This window comes from Excalfactoria chinensis, chromosome 2 (genome assembly GCF_039878825.1).
Source record: "Excalfactoria chinensis isolate bCotChi1 chromosome 2, bCotChi1.hap2, whole genome shotgun sequence".
In the NCBI taxonomy this organism is placed as follows: domain Eukaryota; kingdom Metazoa; phylum Chordata; class Aves; order Galliformes; family Phasianidae; genus Excalfactoria; species Excalfactoria chinensis.
Window position 1 is genome coordinate 35,689,773 of NC_092826.1, and position 19,033 is coordinate 35,708,805.

Here is a 19,033-nt window from a genome sequence, read left to right on the forward strand (position 1 = left end):
AAAGGGAAGGAGCAGTCTGTTCCTCCTGCAAAACAATGCTATTTAAAGACTGTGGGAGCTTTCCCTTAGTGCAAGCAACTAGGCAGGGAGCTGCTAACTGCACCTCTGAGCACTTACAAACTCTTACTTGGCTCATTTAATATTAAGAGAGATTTGCATTAAGAGCGAGAACAGCATGATCTTCTTGTTAGCATATGCAACAAGTGCATCCAGTAGTCAGATTAAGGCAGAATGTTTACAAACTTCTCAAAATGCTGCTGAAAAAAATCCAAACCAACAAGCCTGATTATGTTTACCCAGAATAAATGATTACAAAAACGGGAGCGGTATCCAAAAAAAGCAAAGGCTTTCAAGCCCAGATTTTCAACAGAAAACATTTGCTTTTGGATTGTTCGGGTCTTATGTGATAAAGGATTTCTGTAAAAGGCAAGCAGAGGTCAAGCCTGAGCCTTTCATAAGCTGCCTAGAAGAGTGACAGCATTATCACTTCTATTTCACAGAAGCTAAGAGGAACTTCCAAGCACCTCAATAGTCTTGCTCCGTGAGAGATCTTCTACCAGTTCCATTTTCATACTCCCTCCTTCCTTGAAGCTACACGTAGATCTTTATTCTAAGAACAGCTCTGTGCCTTTTGTTAGCTTCAAGAGTGAGAATTTAACATTAATAAAAAGGGAGGACAACAATTATGAAAGAAAGAGTTCCAGAGGTTTTCAAGTACTAAGAAGCAGTGAAATATTTTAATTCACGCACTGATACGTATTCCTAATGCTTGACAAAATGAACTCAACTACTAGGGCTCCTAGATAGATTAACATTCACCAGCTACTTGAAATAAACACTGTCATAATATGAGCTGGTTTTTGGCACAGGAAGAGGGAAAAAAAAATATTATTTGTTTAAACACTGTGCTTAATGTCAGTCTTCAGAAATAATAAAGCAGTGTAATTGCACCCACATTCTGAGCTGAAATAAGCCCAAAGCACAGACTGCCCACGGTCTGCTTCACAATACTGACTCTGACCTCACATTTATAGATAGAATATAAATGTATAAAACACATGCACAGTGCGTGTCCATCCCTTTCCATGTAGGCCTAAATATCTTTTCTATTTGCCACGCAACATAATCAGCACAACACAACACAACACAAACTGAGAAGAACAAAAACTGCCTACGGTCTTTTAGCGTAGTTTATTTACTCAGCACATTAAATGCATTATGATTAAATCATGCAAACCGATTACAAAAGCAAATGACATCAATTACAACTGCACATTTAAAATTTACTCAAACTTCTGCTTTGAGATGAAAAGTTGAGACTAATCTGATATACCAACCAAAGATAAAGCTATGCATAAATAAACATGTTGACGTTTGCAAGGTAAAGTAATCAAATCAGCGAAAACAGGATTTTTAATGCATATATCTGTACAAAGAATACAGACCATTTACTCTCCTTCAGAGTCTGATCCATTCATTTGATACAAAGCCACAGATATTATAAATCTGCATACTATTAAAGCACAGCAGCCAGTCTACCCACTATGTAAGATTCCTACTTACATATTGCAGTGTAGGACCATGTTATTTGAAAAAAATATATATATATGTGATTTCAAAGATTAAGAGGTTTAATTATACAACCTCCAAATGGAAGTGTATAATGGCAAGTTGCACAAGTAAATCCCCACTGAATATTACAAAAGGTCTTTAGCCAAAATTCCAAGTATAAAGATCTGACTTTTCAGGTCAAAACCACACAATCAGTTAACACATCTACTTTTGTGCATGCAAATGACTGAATAAACAACTTTCGTGTCTGTGCACCTTGGTAGTTTTTATTTAAGTAACTGTTCATGTGAAGAATCACACAGATGCACAGGGTTCAAGTTCAAAGTGACCAGAGACCTACCATCACAAAACCTACGTCACAGCAGTTCTTCAGATGACAGTGGTCTTTCTCACTCCCCTAACTTCAGAAGAAAAGAAATTCATACTTTGTACCACAAGAAGAACAACCAGAATACAAATGAGAACATTACTATAGTCTGCAAGAGCTGAGCTTTGCATCTCCTGATACCGATTCTCTCAGAACAACAATATAAGGATATTTACATAAGAATTAAAATACAAATAATTATACTACACCATGAAACACTAGAAACAAAATATACAAAACTTATAATACAGCATTAATTATCTGTCAACCTATCAAACAGAATACCTTAATGTTAATACAGCTCAGAAGGTAAACATAACCTACAGGCTAAGTTTTCACATGGCTGTTTGTCAATGCAGCATAGAACATATCCATAGTGCAAATCTTACAAACTGTAAGAAATACTCTCTCCCCTCCAGTAAAATGCTTCTCCCCCCCGCCATAAAACAATGAAGAGTCACTGTGATAGCTCACATCTCGTACATGCCATTGTTTGAAACACACTAACACAGGGAAGCTCAATGTTAACATTGAAAAGGGGTTAAACAGAGCTGAGAAATTAAAATAAGATATGCCATAGCTGGAAGACATGAAACTCAAAAATCTGATCGATGGAAGTGGAAGAATAAAGATGCCCATCCTTCTTCTTTTTCATCTACTGAAAACATTGTATGACAATACAGCACATACTCCATACTGTAGCAACGGCTCTAAGATTACTTTAGTTGCTGAAGAATCACAGTGTTAAGTATATCTGCTTCTCGTAGTGTCAGGCTTTCATCTGTTAGCTCTTTATTTGGAAAGGTCGTCACAAGAACAAAATCAGTTGTTGCAAATGCTGGACGGGACTGGATAATGAAATCTCGAATATCTTTAATCCTGTGGAAGGGATATGGACATGAAAGCTGTGTATGATTCCATTCCAACCTGAATCTCTGAAGACTAAGAACATAATAACAGATTGAAAAACTGTTTAATATGTCCTAATGGTTTTACTTTTCAGTTTCATCCATACTGGTAAGGACTGCAGCCTGGAGATGTTTGACTTCCTGTAGACAAAACCTGATGAATTAATTTTAATGCTGCTCATTTCCTCAAATGAGAGAATTAAAAAAAGGACTAACATCGAAGTGTATTGCAAATTGATACTTAACACAGGAGGTCAAGTAATTTCAATTTCAGTTGCCAAAAAAAAATCCCTATTAATTAGTATATACCAAAGAGGTTTAAACATTAATGGAAGGAATAATCTTATAACATACAGTGATGAGAAAGCAGAGGGGAATTATTAGTGCACCTCAAGAGCAAGTAGGTTTCCCCTGCTTTCACTTAGTACTGAACTAGCAACCAACAGTTCATAAAACAGACACAGCATAGCAAAAATAATTTAGTTTTATAAGACGTGGATGAAAGATAAGATTTTTAGTGATAAAAAACTAGTAATAAAACTGAGAATAATGTCTTTGCAGGTCTGTTGAACTAAGTAGGTAGTAACCAAATAAGCAGGGACTTTAACTTTTTATCTTCAAGGCTTATGATGCAAGCAATGCATTTTAGTAAGCCATTTTGATCACGTGTCAGCAGGAATAACTAAAAGAACACTAGCAATTATTAAATAAGCTTCTGCCAACACAACCATTCTTACAGACATTACTGGGAATTTACCACTTCTACCCTTCAATGCAGAGAACATAAAACATCATGATTACAGAGCCTCTCTAGCAGCCATACTGTTAAGTAATTTCTCCAGCTGGTGCTGGGAAGGAAGAGCCTGGGCTGGTACTATCAAGCCTACTGAAGTATGAGATGTTATTGCTGCAACTTCTTGTCTATTGGCATCTCAGCTGAAATTACCTTCTTGTAGTCTATGTATTTTGTCAGGTGAAGAAAGCTGCACATTGGCTCTGCCCTTAATATGAGACAGAAATGGAAGGGAAAAAAATAAAGGAGAACAGGTGTACTCTCAAAGCCATATAACAGCTTTGTAAAGAAACTGAGTCCACTAAGATACTAAGATCACTTTCAAGGAAGGATTCAAGACAAGTTTCAGCTGTGTTCTAACACAGTGCTGCATATTTTGGAGTGGACTAACTTAAGCCCTGCTTGCTACCAAGTGTGGGTAGAACCGCTACCCAAATCTCTGCTTTCTGCTCAAAGTTCTCTCAGCCACGTAGAATAGAAAGTGCAAAGCATAAACTTCACAGAACTTTGCTCTAAAACAATCTCTTAGACAAATAAATGAGGTTGGCCAACACCATTTGTGGTAATGCCCCAACAATGTCAATAAAAGTAATGGCAAGCTCTAAACAGCTGCCTACTAAGTTGACTGGAGCAGACGGTGACTGAATAAGACAGAGGCATTTAACACCTCAGTATTTAACAGCAATGATAGATCTTGGGGTGGATGGACCCCAGAGTTGGAAGACCCTGACTCTACATCTGTAGCCAATGGAACTGTAAAGGAACAACTGTAGTATCTCAACATTCCTAGATTCACAGAGCTAGGCGGATTCATTCCAGGGTGCTGAAAAAATTAGCAGATGTTATAGCTGGACTTCTCTCAAAATATTAAAAGAGATCATGGAAGTCTGGAGAAGTCCCTGCTGAATGGAAACCAGCCAACGTTACAGCCATCTTCAAAAAAAAGCACAAGAAACTGCAGCGTATCGATCTAATCTCAGTCCCCTGAAGAGGTACAGAGATACTGGAAGGGAATACAATCAGGGATAGTCAACACCAGTTCATCAAGGGAAGCCAGTGGATGTAATCTTTCTGGATTTCACTAAGACCTTTCGTACTGCCCCCCATGGCATCCTTCTGGACAAGTTGGCCAATTCTGAGATAAAGTTTCACACCATGCTGGGTGATGAACTGGTTTGACAGTAGCATGCACAGGGTTGTAGTGAATGGAGCTACACCTAGCTGGCAGACAGTCACCAGTGGTGTTCCCCAGGGCTCAATTCTACAGCCCGCTCAATATTTTTATCAATGATCTGGATGCAGGACTGGAGCGTGTCCTCAGCAGGTTTGCTGACGATGCTAAACTGAGAGGGACAAGAGGCCTTGCAGAGGGTTTTAGGCAGACTGGAGCACTGAGTAATTAGCGGCTTCTCCCCCTGGTAACCCATTCACAGGACCTATAGGAACAGCACAAAGCTGTACCAAAGGAGATTCAAACCTGTCATAAGGAAAAACTTCCTCATTGTGAGGGTCATCGTACACTGGAACAGGCTTACTAAAGAGGTGGTTAATGACCCATTTCTCTCAGCATTCCAGACACTTTTGGATAATGCCCTCAACAACATGTTTAACTTCTGGGTAGACCCAAAAGAGGTCAGGCAATCCAAATATATCATCTTTGAAGGTCTCTTCCTACTGAACTATTCTATTGTAATCAATCTGAACACTCACCAAGCTTCACACGCTGCCCATCCCTGGGAGACAACCATTCACTGTTTGTCAGCTCTAGCCCAGCCACACACCAGAACTGAAATGAATATGGTGTGACCGTATACCCTTTTGACCACAGGAATCAGTCTACACTTACAAACCACTTCTTATTCAGTCATAGCTTAGGCAGCTTCAAGTACAGTGAAACAAAAAGCTGGAGCTTCAGATTACAGGAGCAACCGTGATTATATTGTAGAATATATTATACTCCATAATGCCTTAAAACAAAGTGCCTTCCCAGAGTCATCCAAATCAGCCACTGACTTCTCCCATGATGAGCTCAGGGTTGAGATGACTACACTTGAAAGGCTGTCCAGACATCAGTTTCCTCAGGAAAACTAAGGGGATCTCATACTTAAACAGACACTCGTTATGGCTGGTACCGAGTCTTTACAAATCACAGGACATCACAAGTCAGGAAAGTTTGTGACTTTACAATTACCAAATATCCTGTTTTCAATTATACAGTTTTGCTCTGACGGACAATTTATCAATACATCTCTGTCTATGAAAACAATGCAGATCTGCAATATTCTGCTGGAACTTTATTTCACCCTTTTTAGTGCTTTGCTGATATTAATTTGATGATAAAACACAAGCTTACCACAATAGTTATTGTTACCTGTACTGAATCATGGACTGATTGATGAAGAATTAATTATTGATGTAGAATTAATTTACCTGTGTGTTTGATTAAATCTTTGTATTAATCGGCTTCCATCAGCTAATCTGATTTGAATTTTAGTTGCTGGAATGGCATCATCGATCAGAACAGGTGCATTAAGAATGGATTTGTCCTCCTCTTTTGGAGATGAAGGTGTGCTGACTATTTCAGGTGTAAGACTAGACAAAGTGGGGAAAAAAAAACATAAACTGAGATAAATAATACTTACATAGTTTCTTTTCAAAGACTGTAAAATTCCATATATATATTTTCCTGTAACTTGTGTAGATCCTTAACTATTTAATATCAGGTAAGTGTAATCAGGTACAAACTGGAATATCTGAACTGAAATATTATGCATACAGAACATGAACTGACAGTCTCTGATACTAAGATTACAGATCATAACTCATGGACTGAATTTAAAAAGAATAATTACACACCATTATATTGTACTAACTGTCCCAAACTACTTTAGAAATTGCTGTCATGAGCACTGTTTCATGATTCTGGGTATGCCCCACTTTTTTAGAACACAAGTGATATCAGCAGGTAATCAGCAACACCACACAGAAAGTTTTGTCCTGCATAGTATACAAATAAGGTAAATCTGACTGGAGATAACTATTTGGTCCCTTTCTTTCACTGTTTAAATAGCTAAGACTGCACAAGCTACCAAAACAAAAGAAATCTACAACGGGTGTGTACATTCTTCTATATAGAACTTCCTCTCTTCCTTGCCTGTTTATGTTTTGTATTTCTTTAAGTAGCACAAATAAGTGCTCAGGTGAAGATGCTACTGTATTCAATTGTTCGCAGCATCATTCCTACCAGAGCTTCTTACCTTTTTATTGCTTGTGAGCACATTTCCTGATGGTTTTTTTTTTGTTGTTGTTTTTGTTTTTTTGTTGTTTTTTTTTTTAAACCAGGAAATACAGTTTGGAAACTGCTAAGAAGCATTTACTGAATTATAGAGAATCATAGAATACCTCAGGTTGGAGAAGACCTTAAAGATCATCAAGTCCAACCACAACCTAATCACACTACTATAGCTCTAACAACCCTCCACTAAATCATGTCCCTGAGCACCACATCCAGAAGGCTTTTAAACACACCCAGAGATGGTGACTCAACCACCTTCCTGGGAAGCCTATTCCAGTGCTTAACAACACCTTCTGCAAAGTGTTTCCTGATATCCAACCTAAACTTAACCCAACCTAACTTGAGGCCATTCCTCCTTGTCCTGTCACCTGTAAGCAGTGAGAAGAGACCAACCCTGTTCTCACTGCAATCACCTTTCAGGCATTTGAAGAGAGCAATAATGTCTCCCCTCAGCCTCCTCTTCCCCAACATTAAGTGCAACAGCATACCATTAGTATCTTTTTTTGCAAACAAATAAATCACACAAATAGACATGACCATAAATAGAAGCCTAGGAGTAGGCACAACTCAACAGCTCTTATCAAATCAGTGGGAGAATATGGTATAAAACCGATAATTGTTATGTAAAAAAAGCCTGCTTGCTGGCAGAGTTGTCACTTAACTGTTTACTATGACAGTAATTTAATCTGAACAGAGATTAAGCATATTTGGACAAAGTAAACACTCAGAACACGGGAATAATTTCTGCAATATTATGTACCAGTTCTATTAGTAAAATATATATATATAGTAAATATATATATATATATATATATATATAGACAGACAGAATCATACATTAGAATAGGCAGAGAAATCTTGTATTTACAACAGACATCTAGCAGATCTAAGAGCAGGTCCAGGACACAGAAGACTTGCCTTTTAGTAAGATTACACGTAAGCTTCCATGGTTACAAGTGACTATAAAATCAGGGCTGGGACCTTGAAATCAAGGTGGCACAAAATGATTTCATACTGCTTTCATCACTTGATTAGTTCTCCAAAATAACTAATTAAATCCAGCTTTTGGCATGACAAACAGACACAGAAAACTCAGTGATTTTTTACCTTCCAAGTTTTTGCCCTTCTCCACTGAAAGCTTTGAATCGCAGTCTTGGCTTCACATATTCCTGCTCCTGGTGGTCTTCCATATCCAGGTTAACCTGGCCACCATGAACAAGTCGCTGCAGTTCCACAGGAATTTCCCTTAATACAAAAAAAGGCTCCCAGTTATGTTCTGTACTGCAACGAAGAATTACACAAAAATCTTACACTGTACAAGCTCATGCTTGTTCTCCACTCTACTTTAAAAGCCATAGATGCCCAGTTGTTTTATGAATTGGCTTGGTCTCAAAATAACAGATAACATTTTCTTCAGTTCACTTGAAGGATGTGCCCCAATAAAATTGCTGTTTTAACTCACCCTCTTTTAACAGACTCAAGAAACTGAGCATTTATTGGGTCTGAATAGGATCTTAGTTCTCCATCATCTAAACTGAAGCCGTTCCTCCACAGTTTCAGCAAAATTTGAACCTGAGGGAAAAACATGGAAGTTCCAGAAAGTGAAGATACACAGGTAAGGTATTTCAGTTTCCTACAGATTACTATTTATTCCACAGCCATTTTTACATTTGTGGTAAAAAATCTCTTATTAATCTGTTATTTGTGACATACAGACAATGTACAATGACTCCATAATGAGCTTGACAAAGCTTGAACTACTTTTAAAAGCAGTAAACACTTCCTGTTGATAAAATAAGAAATAAATACATATATTTATGAAATAATGCTGACATACCAGTTAGAGCTGTAACTGCCATTGCATCAAATTGTTTAACTGCAGTTAAAGTTGATGCTAGCTCTACCCTGCACCTCTCTTTCCTGTAACTAATGTCTTACTGTCCAGCAAGATTAGGTTTTCCTAGCCAGTAAAACTGTGCTTCCTTTAGAAAACTAGCCCTGTCTCAAATAATGGTAACCCCACTGCAGTGTGTTTCTGGCACAGCAGAGCAGGCTATTACTTAACAAGTAGAAGGATTACTTAAGAGGGAAAAAGGTATAATTTCCTGGCATGCCATGACATAATCTCCCAACCTAGACCACATCCTTTAGCTTCTTTCATTTCTTCCTGCCTTGATGAGCTTAACAACAACTCCAGCCACTCATCTGAATAGCAAGGTATAGAAGACTTTGTATTTTTGACTCTCCCTCACTTCCACACAATGATGTGATCCCAAACAAAATAAATCTGACAGGAGAAAAGGGAGAAAAAGAAGAAAAGATTAGCTTTTAACCTGGGTCATCTCCCTGATCCAGCTTATCACTTCTGCTGGCTTGTGGAAACAAGAGGCCAGACTAGACTGCCTTTCAACCTAACATCCTAGATTTTTGTTGGGTTTTTTTTTTTGGTTGGTTGGTTTTTTAACATTATGAGACTAGCAGAGTATACAAACTTGGTTTCTTTCTTATTAACAAGTGGAAGAATTTAAGCTGCATCTAAGACACAGGAAAAAGAAAACTGAAAATCATGCTCAGTCTAAAAAGCTGGCAAAGAAAAGCTTTTGATGTCTCCACTAACTTCATATTATCAGCTAGGATGCACTTACATTGTATAAGGAAGAAAAGGAGGAATAATTTAAAAGAAAAGATGACCTGATTTTTCCCCACATTCGATTTTGAGTCAGAGCAGACTATCACACAAACTGTGTCAAGTACAGCAAAGAAGTGTCAAGATGAGAAGATGGGAGTAACCTGCATAGAGAGGATTTACAAAACCAGCCATTTATAATTTGTGAGACAGAATGGTTTAATAAATTTCAGCCACTCACATGAAAAACACGAGTGCCAAGATGGAGAAAAACTTCTCTTTTTTCCCCCCCTCACTCTGTTTCCAATAGTGAAACCAGCACTTTCTCAGCTGTGGGTGAGCACCCAGTCTCTGACCTGAGTCTTCTTTCCCACTAGTTACAGTCTGCTATAAAAGGCAAACCATGCATTTTCCACCACACTGAAAATAATGTGCCAAGAGAAGACTCCAGCATAAATTGTATGCAGATGATATGGGATTCTTTTAGATTGTTATCTGTTTTCAGAAATAACTGTCTCAAGTTAGCTTCAAAATTTAAGGCAATTCTGAACTTGAATCACATCTAGAGAAAACTAATTTCCATTAAGAAAAAATAAATGCTTCAGAGGTGTTAAGGTAGCCATTTTTTATATTTCAAATTAATTTTGTTTTCAAGCATTTACCATAAAAAAGCAAGGGCTGACATTCACAGAACTGCCACTTTCAGTTGGTCAATAGACAGGATGTGAACTGCTTGGTTTCAAAGTCATTAATGTGCTCAAATAAATCTGGAACAGAATTCAAGCATGTCTGTGGTAGTTCAGATGCATTTAGGGGAAAAAGTCTTTGGTTAAGGCCTGCTTACCATAAGAAATGAAACAACTTTGTCAAATGGTTACTTGTCAGTCAGCCTCACCCCTCAATTCCTGGGAAGGGACTGGAGCAGCTAAACCTGGAAATCATTTTCCAGGCATAGGAAAGACATCAAATTCATCAAGAGCAGTCAGCATGGATTCACCAAGTAGAAGCTGTGTTTGACCAACTTCTGTAATGAAATGACTGGCCTGGTAGATGAGGGGAGAACAGTCAACATTGCCCACCTGGAGATCCTCATAGAAGGGCTGTTAAAAGTTTGGGCTGGATGAGCAAATAGTGAGCTGGACTGAAAATGAGATGAACAGACAGCCCTAAAGGGTGGTGATGAGTAGAACAGTCTAGTTGGAGGCAAGTAACTAACAATGTACTCCACAAGCCAATAGTGGGTTTAATCCTGTCTGTAATCTTCATTAGTGATCTCACCAATGGAACAGAACATACCCTCAGCAAATTTGAAGATGACACAAAAACTGGAAGGAGTAGCTGATACATCAGAGGTTCACGCTGCCATTCACAGATACCTCAACAGGATGGAAAATGGGCTGACAGGAACCAAAGCAGGCTCCCTACACCACGTCGCACAGGTAGGCGTCCAGGCGGGTCTTGAATATCTTCAGAGAAGGAGACTCCACCACCTCCCTGGGCAGCCTGTTCCAGTGCTCCGTCACCCTCACTGTAAAGAAGTTCTTGCGCACATTCATGCGGAACTTCCTATGCTGAAGTTTCAGCCCACTTCCCCTAGTCCTGTCCCCACGCACTACTGAAAACAGACCAGCCTTGCCACTATGGCTCCCACACTTCAGGTATTTATAAACCTGGATCAAGTCCCCTCTCAGCCTTCTTTTCTCAAGACTAAACAGACCCAGTTCCTTAAGTCTCTCCTCGTAGGGGAGATGCTCCAGGCCCTTCACCATCTTTGTGGCCCTCCGCTGGACTCGGATTCCAAGAGGTCCCTGTCTTTTTTGTACTGGGGAGCCCAGAACTGGACACAGTATTCCAGATGAGGCCTCACCAGTGCAGAGCAGAGGGGGAGGATCACTGCTAGGACCCTGCTAACTGCATACAAGTCATAATCAAAGCAGTCTCTACCCAGAATTTTGAAGAAATCCTTCATTTTTCTGGCTTTCCTAAGTTGCGGTATCATTTAACATACAGATGACTTGCTTTTCTAAATTATGAACTACCCAAAAATCATTCTTTGAACTTATAATTATTATTCTTATCTTAACCAAGCGTGGTAAAGATATTCAGGTGGTAGGTATTTACCAGTGAGTAAGCGTCACTTCTAATATGTGTACAGAGCAAAAAATGTTAAACAGAAATCATTAATTACCAAGGGATTTTAATTAACCCAAATCAGTTCAGTGAATGCCTACATTATAGTAGACTTAACAGCTGTTGCGTCTCTTCTCTGCGTCAAATCAAGCTTTTATTTCTAATCTCTGCTTCACAACTCTGGTCATGAGATCAGAACGCTCCCAGCAACTCATGTTCCCAAAGTTGCATGTGGTCACCCAGTCCTCTTACCCAGCATATCCATAACACAGCCCGTAGTGGTATCCACTAAATATTTTTCCTCTGGAAACACTTTCACTTAATTTCTACTGAATACATTTCTAATGTTTAGATATTTGTCCTTCTTCACAGACAACTGCGGTAATACTGGTATTTTAAGCTGTAGACATAGTAAAAGCAGGCAACAATCAGAGACACTGTTTATGGCTATTCAGAATTGTACTTACATCTTGATTTTCTCCATATATATATTCAGAGTGCTTTTGAGACGAGTCACCCAATCTATATCCACCACCAGAAAATGACTGAAAAATATACAAAGTAAAGCTCATTGAAGAGATATCTGAAACAGTTTATTAAATTTATACAATTAAAAACAACAACACACTTGCTTCAATGGCAAAAAGCAAACAATTGTAACTTGTATGCTTTCTAAAAATAAATTCTATCTAGTAACTTTTATAGGATCAATATTAGTTTCTAGTCTGCCCACTTTTTCAAACATAAGTAATTCAACACAGACATTGTGACAACTGCAGCTGATTTTTTAAAAATCAACTTAATTAAAAATGAAGCAAATAATCCCAGTTCAAGCTGATTCCTAACAATTCTTCGCACACGACACGTGCAAACAACTAAGGGATCAGGCCCAGCCAGCATGGATTCATCAAAGGCAGGTCCTGCTTGAACAACCTCATCTCCAACAATGATTGAGTGACCCACCTTGTGGATGTGGGAAAGGCTGTTGACACAGCCTACACAGACTTCAGCATCACATTTGACGCTGCCTTCCACACTGCTCTCCTGGAAAAGCTAGCAATGGCTAAGGCCAATAGGATGAAATTCAACAAGTCCTGCACTTTGGCCACAACAACCCCAGGCAACACTACAGGCTTGAAGCAGAGTAGCTGGAAGACTGTGTGGAAGAAATGGACCTGGGAGTGTTGGTCAGTGCTTGCTAAATGCAAGCCAGCAGTGTGCCCAGGAAGGCCAATGGTATTCTGGCTTGTATCAGAATGAGTTTTGCCAGTAGGAGCAAGGGGGTGATCGTTTCTCTGTACTCAGCAGTGGTGAGGCTACACCTCAAGTACTGTGTTCAGTTTTGGGCTCCTTACTATAAGACATGGGGGCCCTGGAGTGTGTCCAGAGAAGGGCAATGAAGCCGAGAAGGGTCTGGAACACAAGTCCTATGGGGAGTGACTGAGGGAACTGGGATTGTTCAGTCTCCAGAAGAGGAGGCTCTGGAGGTATTCAAGATATATTTAGATGTACTGAGGGACATGGTTTAACGGGGAAGTATTGGTGGTAGTTGGACGGTTGGACTGGATGATCTGGGAGGTCTTTTCCAACCTTGGTGATCCTGTGATTCCCTGAAATTGCATGGTATCCCATTTTTTTTTTCCTTGAACAAGCTACTGAGCACACATAGTACACAACTGCATTGATCAAATCCCTCTGCTCTCTGCAAACCACAGAAAGACGTATTTGCTCTCATGTGATTACGGAGCCTGATGTAAATAGAGATCAAAATGCCTTTTGACTTTTACCTTTGCTTTACTGAAGTCACCAGATGTTCTTGAGGCTTCATCTAGTGGTACAGCCCCGTGTTCTTTTGCTTCTTTGAAGAGTTCAGCAACAATTTTACTTGGATTGTTAGAAGCCCCAGAAATTTGTAATCCTCTATATTCTGAATCACCTGAATAAAATCTTTAGAATAATAACATTCATAACCAACAATGCTTTAAAATGACGAGTATCATTTTCCTCTTCCCATTAATGAAAGTAAGTCAAAAGACAAATGCATTTACAAAAACAGGGTGGAGCAATGTCTGGAAAAATAACACTTACTTTCACAATTGTTAAATGAGTTTTTTGTTTTCAAAATACCTTTGGTTTTCTTTGTCGTCACTCATACTTCTCTCTGGTTTTCTCAAACTTCTGAAAGAATCGATTTTAAGACTGTTGAGAAAAATGAAAGAACATACATGAAGATGACTGCTACATACTCTCCACGTATCAGAGGTACTAAATTCTTCACATCCAACTTCTGAAACCATTTCTTTTAAAGCTAAGAACATATTTTTATCATTTTTTAAACACGACGATTGTATTTATAAGCCAGAAAAAATCCTCCAGAAGATCCACCTGGGTGATAAGTTTATCTTCTCATAATAGCTTTTTGTCCAAGGTACACAGATGCTTAATACTAAACAAGCCTGAAGTGGAATTCTGCTGACAGTCTCACAGATAATAAAGGAAATATTACAAGCTGAACATCTATTGGAGAATCCTGTCTACCAGTGTTAACTTCGCTTCATATTCTTCCCACATTTTAGCTGATTTTGTTGCTTAGTGAAGTCACTGCTGTCACTTTCTTTGATGCCCTGGAGTTCCTGTCTATGTGTAACCCAGAATCTAAGAAGTAATTGTTTTCACTTCTATCCTGCATGATTTTAGAAACTCATTGAATGGTATTGTTGCAAAGACTTTGAATAGATTACTAAATGCCAGTTTAATTCTATCTTAGAACAAGGACCAGCTGGTAAGCTACCAGAAGACAAACGAGGCTGTTAGTTTACAATATGCCAGGAAGAGCAGTACAGATGTAAACTTTCATCCTGGTGTATTTCACAATAAAACTCATTGATGCAAAATCTACGTAAGGCAGCCAAGCTCACAGGCAGGATAAGAACACACACACAACAGTCTGTTACACGGCAGTTTGGTAGTTCAGCAATGTTTCATCACAGTACACTTCAAATAAAAATACAGTGAAGCAGGGCATCACTGTTTTAAGTACTGATGTTAAAACAAGGTGATTCTACGGCTCCAAGAAGGATCTGTTTTTTATCTTCTCAGAAAAAAAGATGCATAGTTGCAGACTTAAGTCATTGGCAGTAAAAGCTCTTGTACGGTATTCTTCTATTCTTAATCTCTTCTGTTTTCTTGCTTTGACACACTGTAGGCTCTGTGGGGCTTGTACTTTTATGCCAACTGACCTAAATTTGGTGAAGGTGCTAGAGATTGCATAACAGCACGGTATTTGCTCCAGTAGGGCCCACAGACATCCTCTATACCTGCAACTCTGAGAACAAGTTAGATGAATTCCAGAGAATCATTATGTTTCCTTGCCATTAACGCCTATCGTTTAAAAGGGAAATGAAGTCAATTAAAAAAATAAATAGATCTTATTTTGGATACCATTCAAATAGCTTAACTGTAGCCATTTTCCATGCTCAGATTCCAACATGATTGCCAACAAAGAACAAGTGCTTGCCAACACCTGTCATGCTAAGTATTTGCAACACTATTGCAGCTTTTTCTTCAGCTGGAACAGCACGCTGTAACTTCTTGACAGGTGCTGGTAAGTAGAGTTGTTCGTTTCATTTGTTCATTAATTCTGTTCTACGTAACTGATTTCAGGCAGTTTTATCCAAGAAACCCAAACTATTATATTGCAGAACTTTCTCATTTGGTGCTAAATTCCTTCTTCCTAAGGATTTGCATTTGTAAATACACTGAGGCATAGCGCTGCTGACTAAGCTCCTTTCCTGCTATTTGACCTCTTTTGAAATGGAGATTCATATTGGCAGCAGTGAATGAAAGACAAGCCAGATACAATCCCTGTTATGGCCTCATTGACAGCGATGATTTAAAGACTTCTTTAGAACAATTTAAAGAACAATTCATTAAGAACTGGCAAGGTTTCTTTATAAAAGTTTTAAAGCTATATTGACTCTTCAAACCCCATTGTGTGAACCGCAAACACTACAGGACTTTATATCTACAAACATGCCTTCTATCCACCCAGAACCACCAAACAGCTCAATCGCAAAGTCACCCTAATTTCTCTCATCTCCTATGAACCCACTACTCGTTTATCTGGCTAGTTACTTAAGTAGTACTGACCTAAACAGAAGACCGAGAGCAGCTCTTGCCAAGTTTCACACAAACTACTGATTTGCTGAATTGCGAAGGAAAGAACTGCAGTATTTTTCTGACACAGCAATTACCTGAATTCAGTCTCTGCAGAAAAAAAAACAAGCAGCACCGCATTTCACTTGGAGCATCTCAGGTGAAGTGGGTTTAAGGACTTTGGAATAGCATGTGACACAACAGCTCCCAAATAAGCATGACTAAAAAAGCATTCTAAGACACGGACTTCACATTATTACAGGGATTCCAAACTTTTGACTATGAACTGCTGTAGAGCACTGTTCATACAAAAAGAAGATGAAGCAACTATGACGGCAACATTTTGTTAGCTAACACAGGACCTATTTGACACATGTCTGAAGTACAAAGCATGCCTTACCCCTTTGAGTTACTCATCCTTGTCGTTGTTGGTTTGTCGGGACACAACGACTGCCTTTTAGCTTCATCTTCATATAACTCTGCCAAGGCCAACTGTTGGAAACAGTACTCTTTTTAGAGGTCTAGAGCTACACATGGAACAGAAATGAGACACACTAATGCTAAATGTGCACATCATCAGAAAATAAGAGACATCAACATGAGAACTCACAACTAATTATCTAAATTCAGCTTCCTTTCTATTGAGATACTCAATAGGCGCATGCCACAATGATGTGATACATGTACTCTGCTTGCACTTGATCCACACAGTCTCATTAGGTACCTTCAGCCAATATTAAAGCTTCAGAATACACACACATGTTACTCATATTCTCTTCAATGCTAATAAACTGCAATAAAGTTGCTAAGAGTACCTCTGACAAAACTGGGAAGCAAATACATTTTACACCTGTATGACACAGAAATGGGAAACAGAAATGCAACTAGAGTAAGTATGTACTAAGATTAAGATACAAACTCAGCCTGACTGGCTTGATTTCCAAATATCATTGCAAACATTTCTAATAAGAAACTTCTCCCCACGGGCTGCCATGTCAATGGAAAGTTGTTTTTCAGGAAACAGTGGGAGGCACATCTAACACACCATTTTTTAGCAGCTTACTTTTGCCCTGAATAACATTCTACGTTGTTTCATAAGTTTTCCTTAATTTAATACGCGATAGCAAGTCATAGGCGCAAGATCCATAAGCAGATGCTAAGGAGAAGTCAGGATAGAGAGACTACCACATAACTTCAGGTAGAGAGGCCCAGCCCCACCGGGAACCCCACGCTCCGCCCCCTCACGGCAGCCCGGCCAGAGCCAGGGGCACCCCTGAGGTAACGCTCCGCCCCGCTGAGAGACCGGGACGCCCCTTCCCGCCCGCTCACCTGCAAATCCCGTGCGCTGGGCGGACGGCCACCACCGCGGTGCTGCCGCTCCCTCCGGAGGCCTGGACCGGCCGCCGACATTTCCCCTTCCTGCTGCGCGGGAGCTGCCCCGCCGTCCGCCATCTTCTGAGGGCGGCCACCCCTCCCGCGGGTCGCCTTGGGCGGGGCCAGCGCCGAGCGGTACTTCCGGCTGCCATGGCAACGGAGCGGCCCCGCCCACGGGGCTGTTTCCATGGAGACGGATGGAGGCCCGCTGCCATCGGAGGGAGCTTGGGTGGTGGGCTTCGTGTCTGTGGGCTTGTCCGTGTCCTCAGCTTCCCCCTGCAGAGGTAAAGCAAAGCTGCATGCATAAGTAAAGCAAAATAAGTTCTTCATTCACGACTTCCCCTTGGCAGGCAGAGGTTTAGATGTTTCCATTGCTTCATCATTGCTTCAGCTCTTTACAAAGGTAGGCAATGTCAAGACAGGCTGCCCAGAGAGGCTGTGGATAGCCCGTCCCTGGAGGTGTTCAAGGCCAGGTTGGATGGGGCCCTGGGCAGCCTGGTCTTGTACTAGATCTGGAAGTTGGTGGTTCTGCCAGCAGCAGGGGGTTTAGAGCCTGATGATCCTTGAGGTCCTTTCCAACCCAAGCCATTCTATGATTCTATGATCATATTCAAGGATTCCTTAGGAATACAAAGAACATAAACACAAATGTCCACTGTCCTTTAACCATTGTTTTAACCATTGCACACAGTGCTGTGTGGTATGGGATACCCTTTCTGCTGCTTGGGGTCAGCTGTCCTGGCTGTGTTCCCCTCTGACTTCTTGCCCACCCCAGCCTCCTCACCAACAGGGCAAAGTGAGAGGAAGAAAACTTCCATACTGTGAAAGCACTGCTTAGTGAGAGCCAAAGCTCAAGTGTGTAGTCAACATTGCCTTAGTCCCAAATGGAAACACAGCACCTGGTGACTGCTATGAAGAATATTAACGCCATCTCAGACAGACCAGTACAATGAACCCCTGAAATTTTGGTTAAATATTTCATGTTCTAATCTGTACTGAAAGAAAACAACATAGTGTGAGAAGTAAGACTTGAAATGACCCTGAGTACAACTAATGAAGAACAAGTAATGTTTGAAAGTGTATGTTTTCATTTTCCCAAGAATGAACATAAGAAAAAAAGGAATCAAGGCAGTAAAAGAATATACATCTAATGAATATATTTCATATATAATGAAAAACAAGTATTGGTAATAGTACAAGTAGAAATCAATAGATCTGTTCCAATCAGATATTTCATTACAAAGCAGATCCATTGTATATGCACACAAATAAATATCTGTGAGGCCAGCTGAGATGACTGGCAGCTGAAGAGTTTTGTAATGCAAATTAGTGAATATGCAAGTGATTGCTGCGTGCAGTTGGCTACTTGGGGTTTCATCTGAAATTGTGAATTGACAGCTAACATCACTAATTATCCAGCATTCACACAAAATGCTCTATTAATCCTCAACTGAAATGAAGGGGGAACTTTCCTTAGCACGTGATGGTGACCTGTATGCTAAGCTGAGATATTTCTAAAGCAGACAGCTGGATGTGATTCACACTCTGTTGAAATAGCCAACTAACATTTGTTTTCAATGCCATTCAGACAAAAACCTACCGTTTTCTCTAGTGAGCCTGTCTAGACCCTGCTTACCATAGCTCACACTTCAGAAATGCTGGGGGCTGTGGTTAGCAGAGCTGGAGTCACACACAACCTTTTGAGGCAGACTGTTGAACAGTGCACCTGTGCTTGTGTCTTCTTAGTAAGCCAACTCTTTGGTGAGTATGCAGACTGGAGGATCTGCTCAGCTGATCAACCGCAAAGAAATAC

At 39.9% G+C, this 19,033-nt stretch overlaps 1 protein-coding gene across 1 annotated transcript; it reads right to left on the reverse strand.

Annotated features, from left to right (window-relative positions):
- Positions 1-1,172: 1,172 nt before the first annotated feature.
- On the reverse strand, positions 1,173-17,326 carry UBXN2B (UBX domain protein 2B). Its single transcript, XM_072329970.1, has 9 exons — positions 17,176-17,326; positions 16,247-16,338; positions 13,819-13,890; positions 13,479-13,638; positions 12,159-12,236; positions 8,398-8,507; positions 8,043-8,180; positions 6,071-6,232; positions 1,173-2,818 (listed from the first exon to the last, which is right to left on the reverse strand). The coding sequence occupies exons 1-9, from the start codon at positions 17,296-17,298 to the stop codon at positions 2,656-2,658; spliced, it is 1,098 nt and encodes a 365-aa protein (XP_072186071.1). The 5' UTR covers positions 17,299-17,326; the 3' UTR covers positions 1,173-2,655.
- Positions 17,327-19,033: the final 1,707 nt, after the last annotated feature.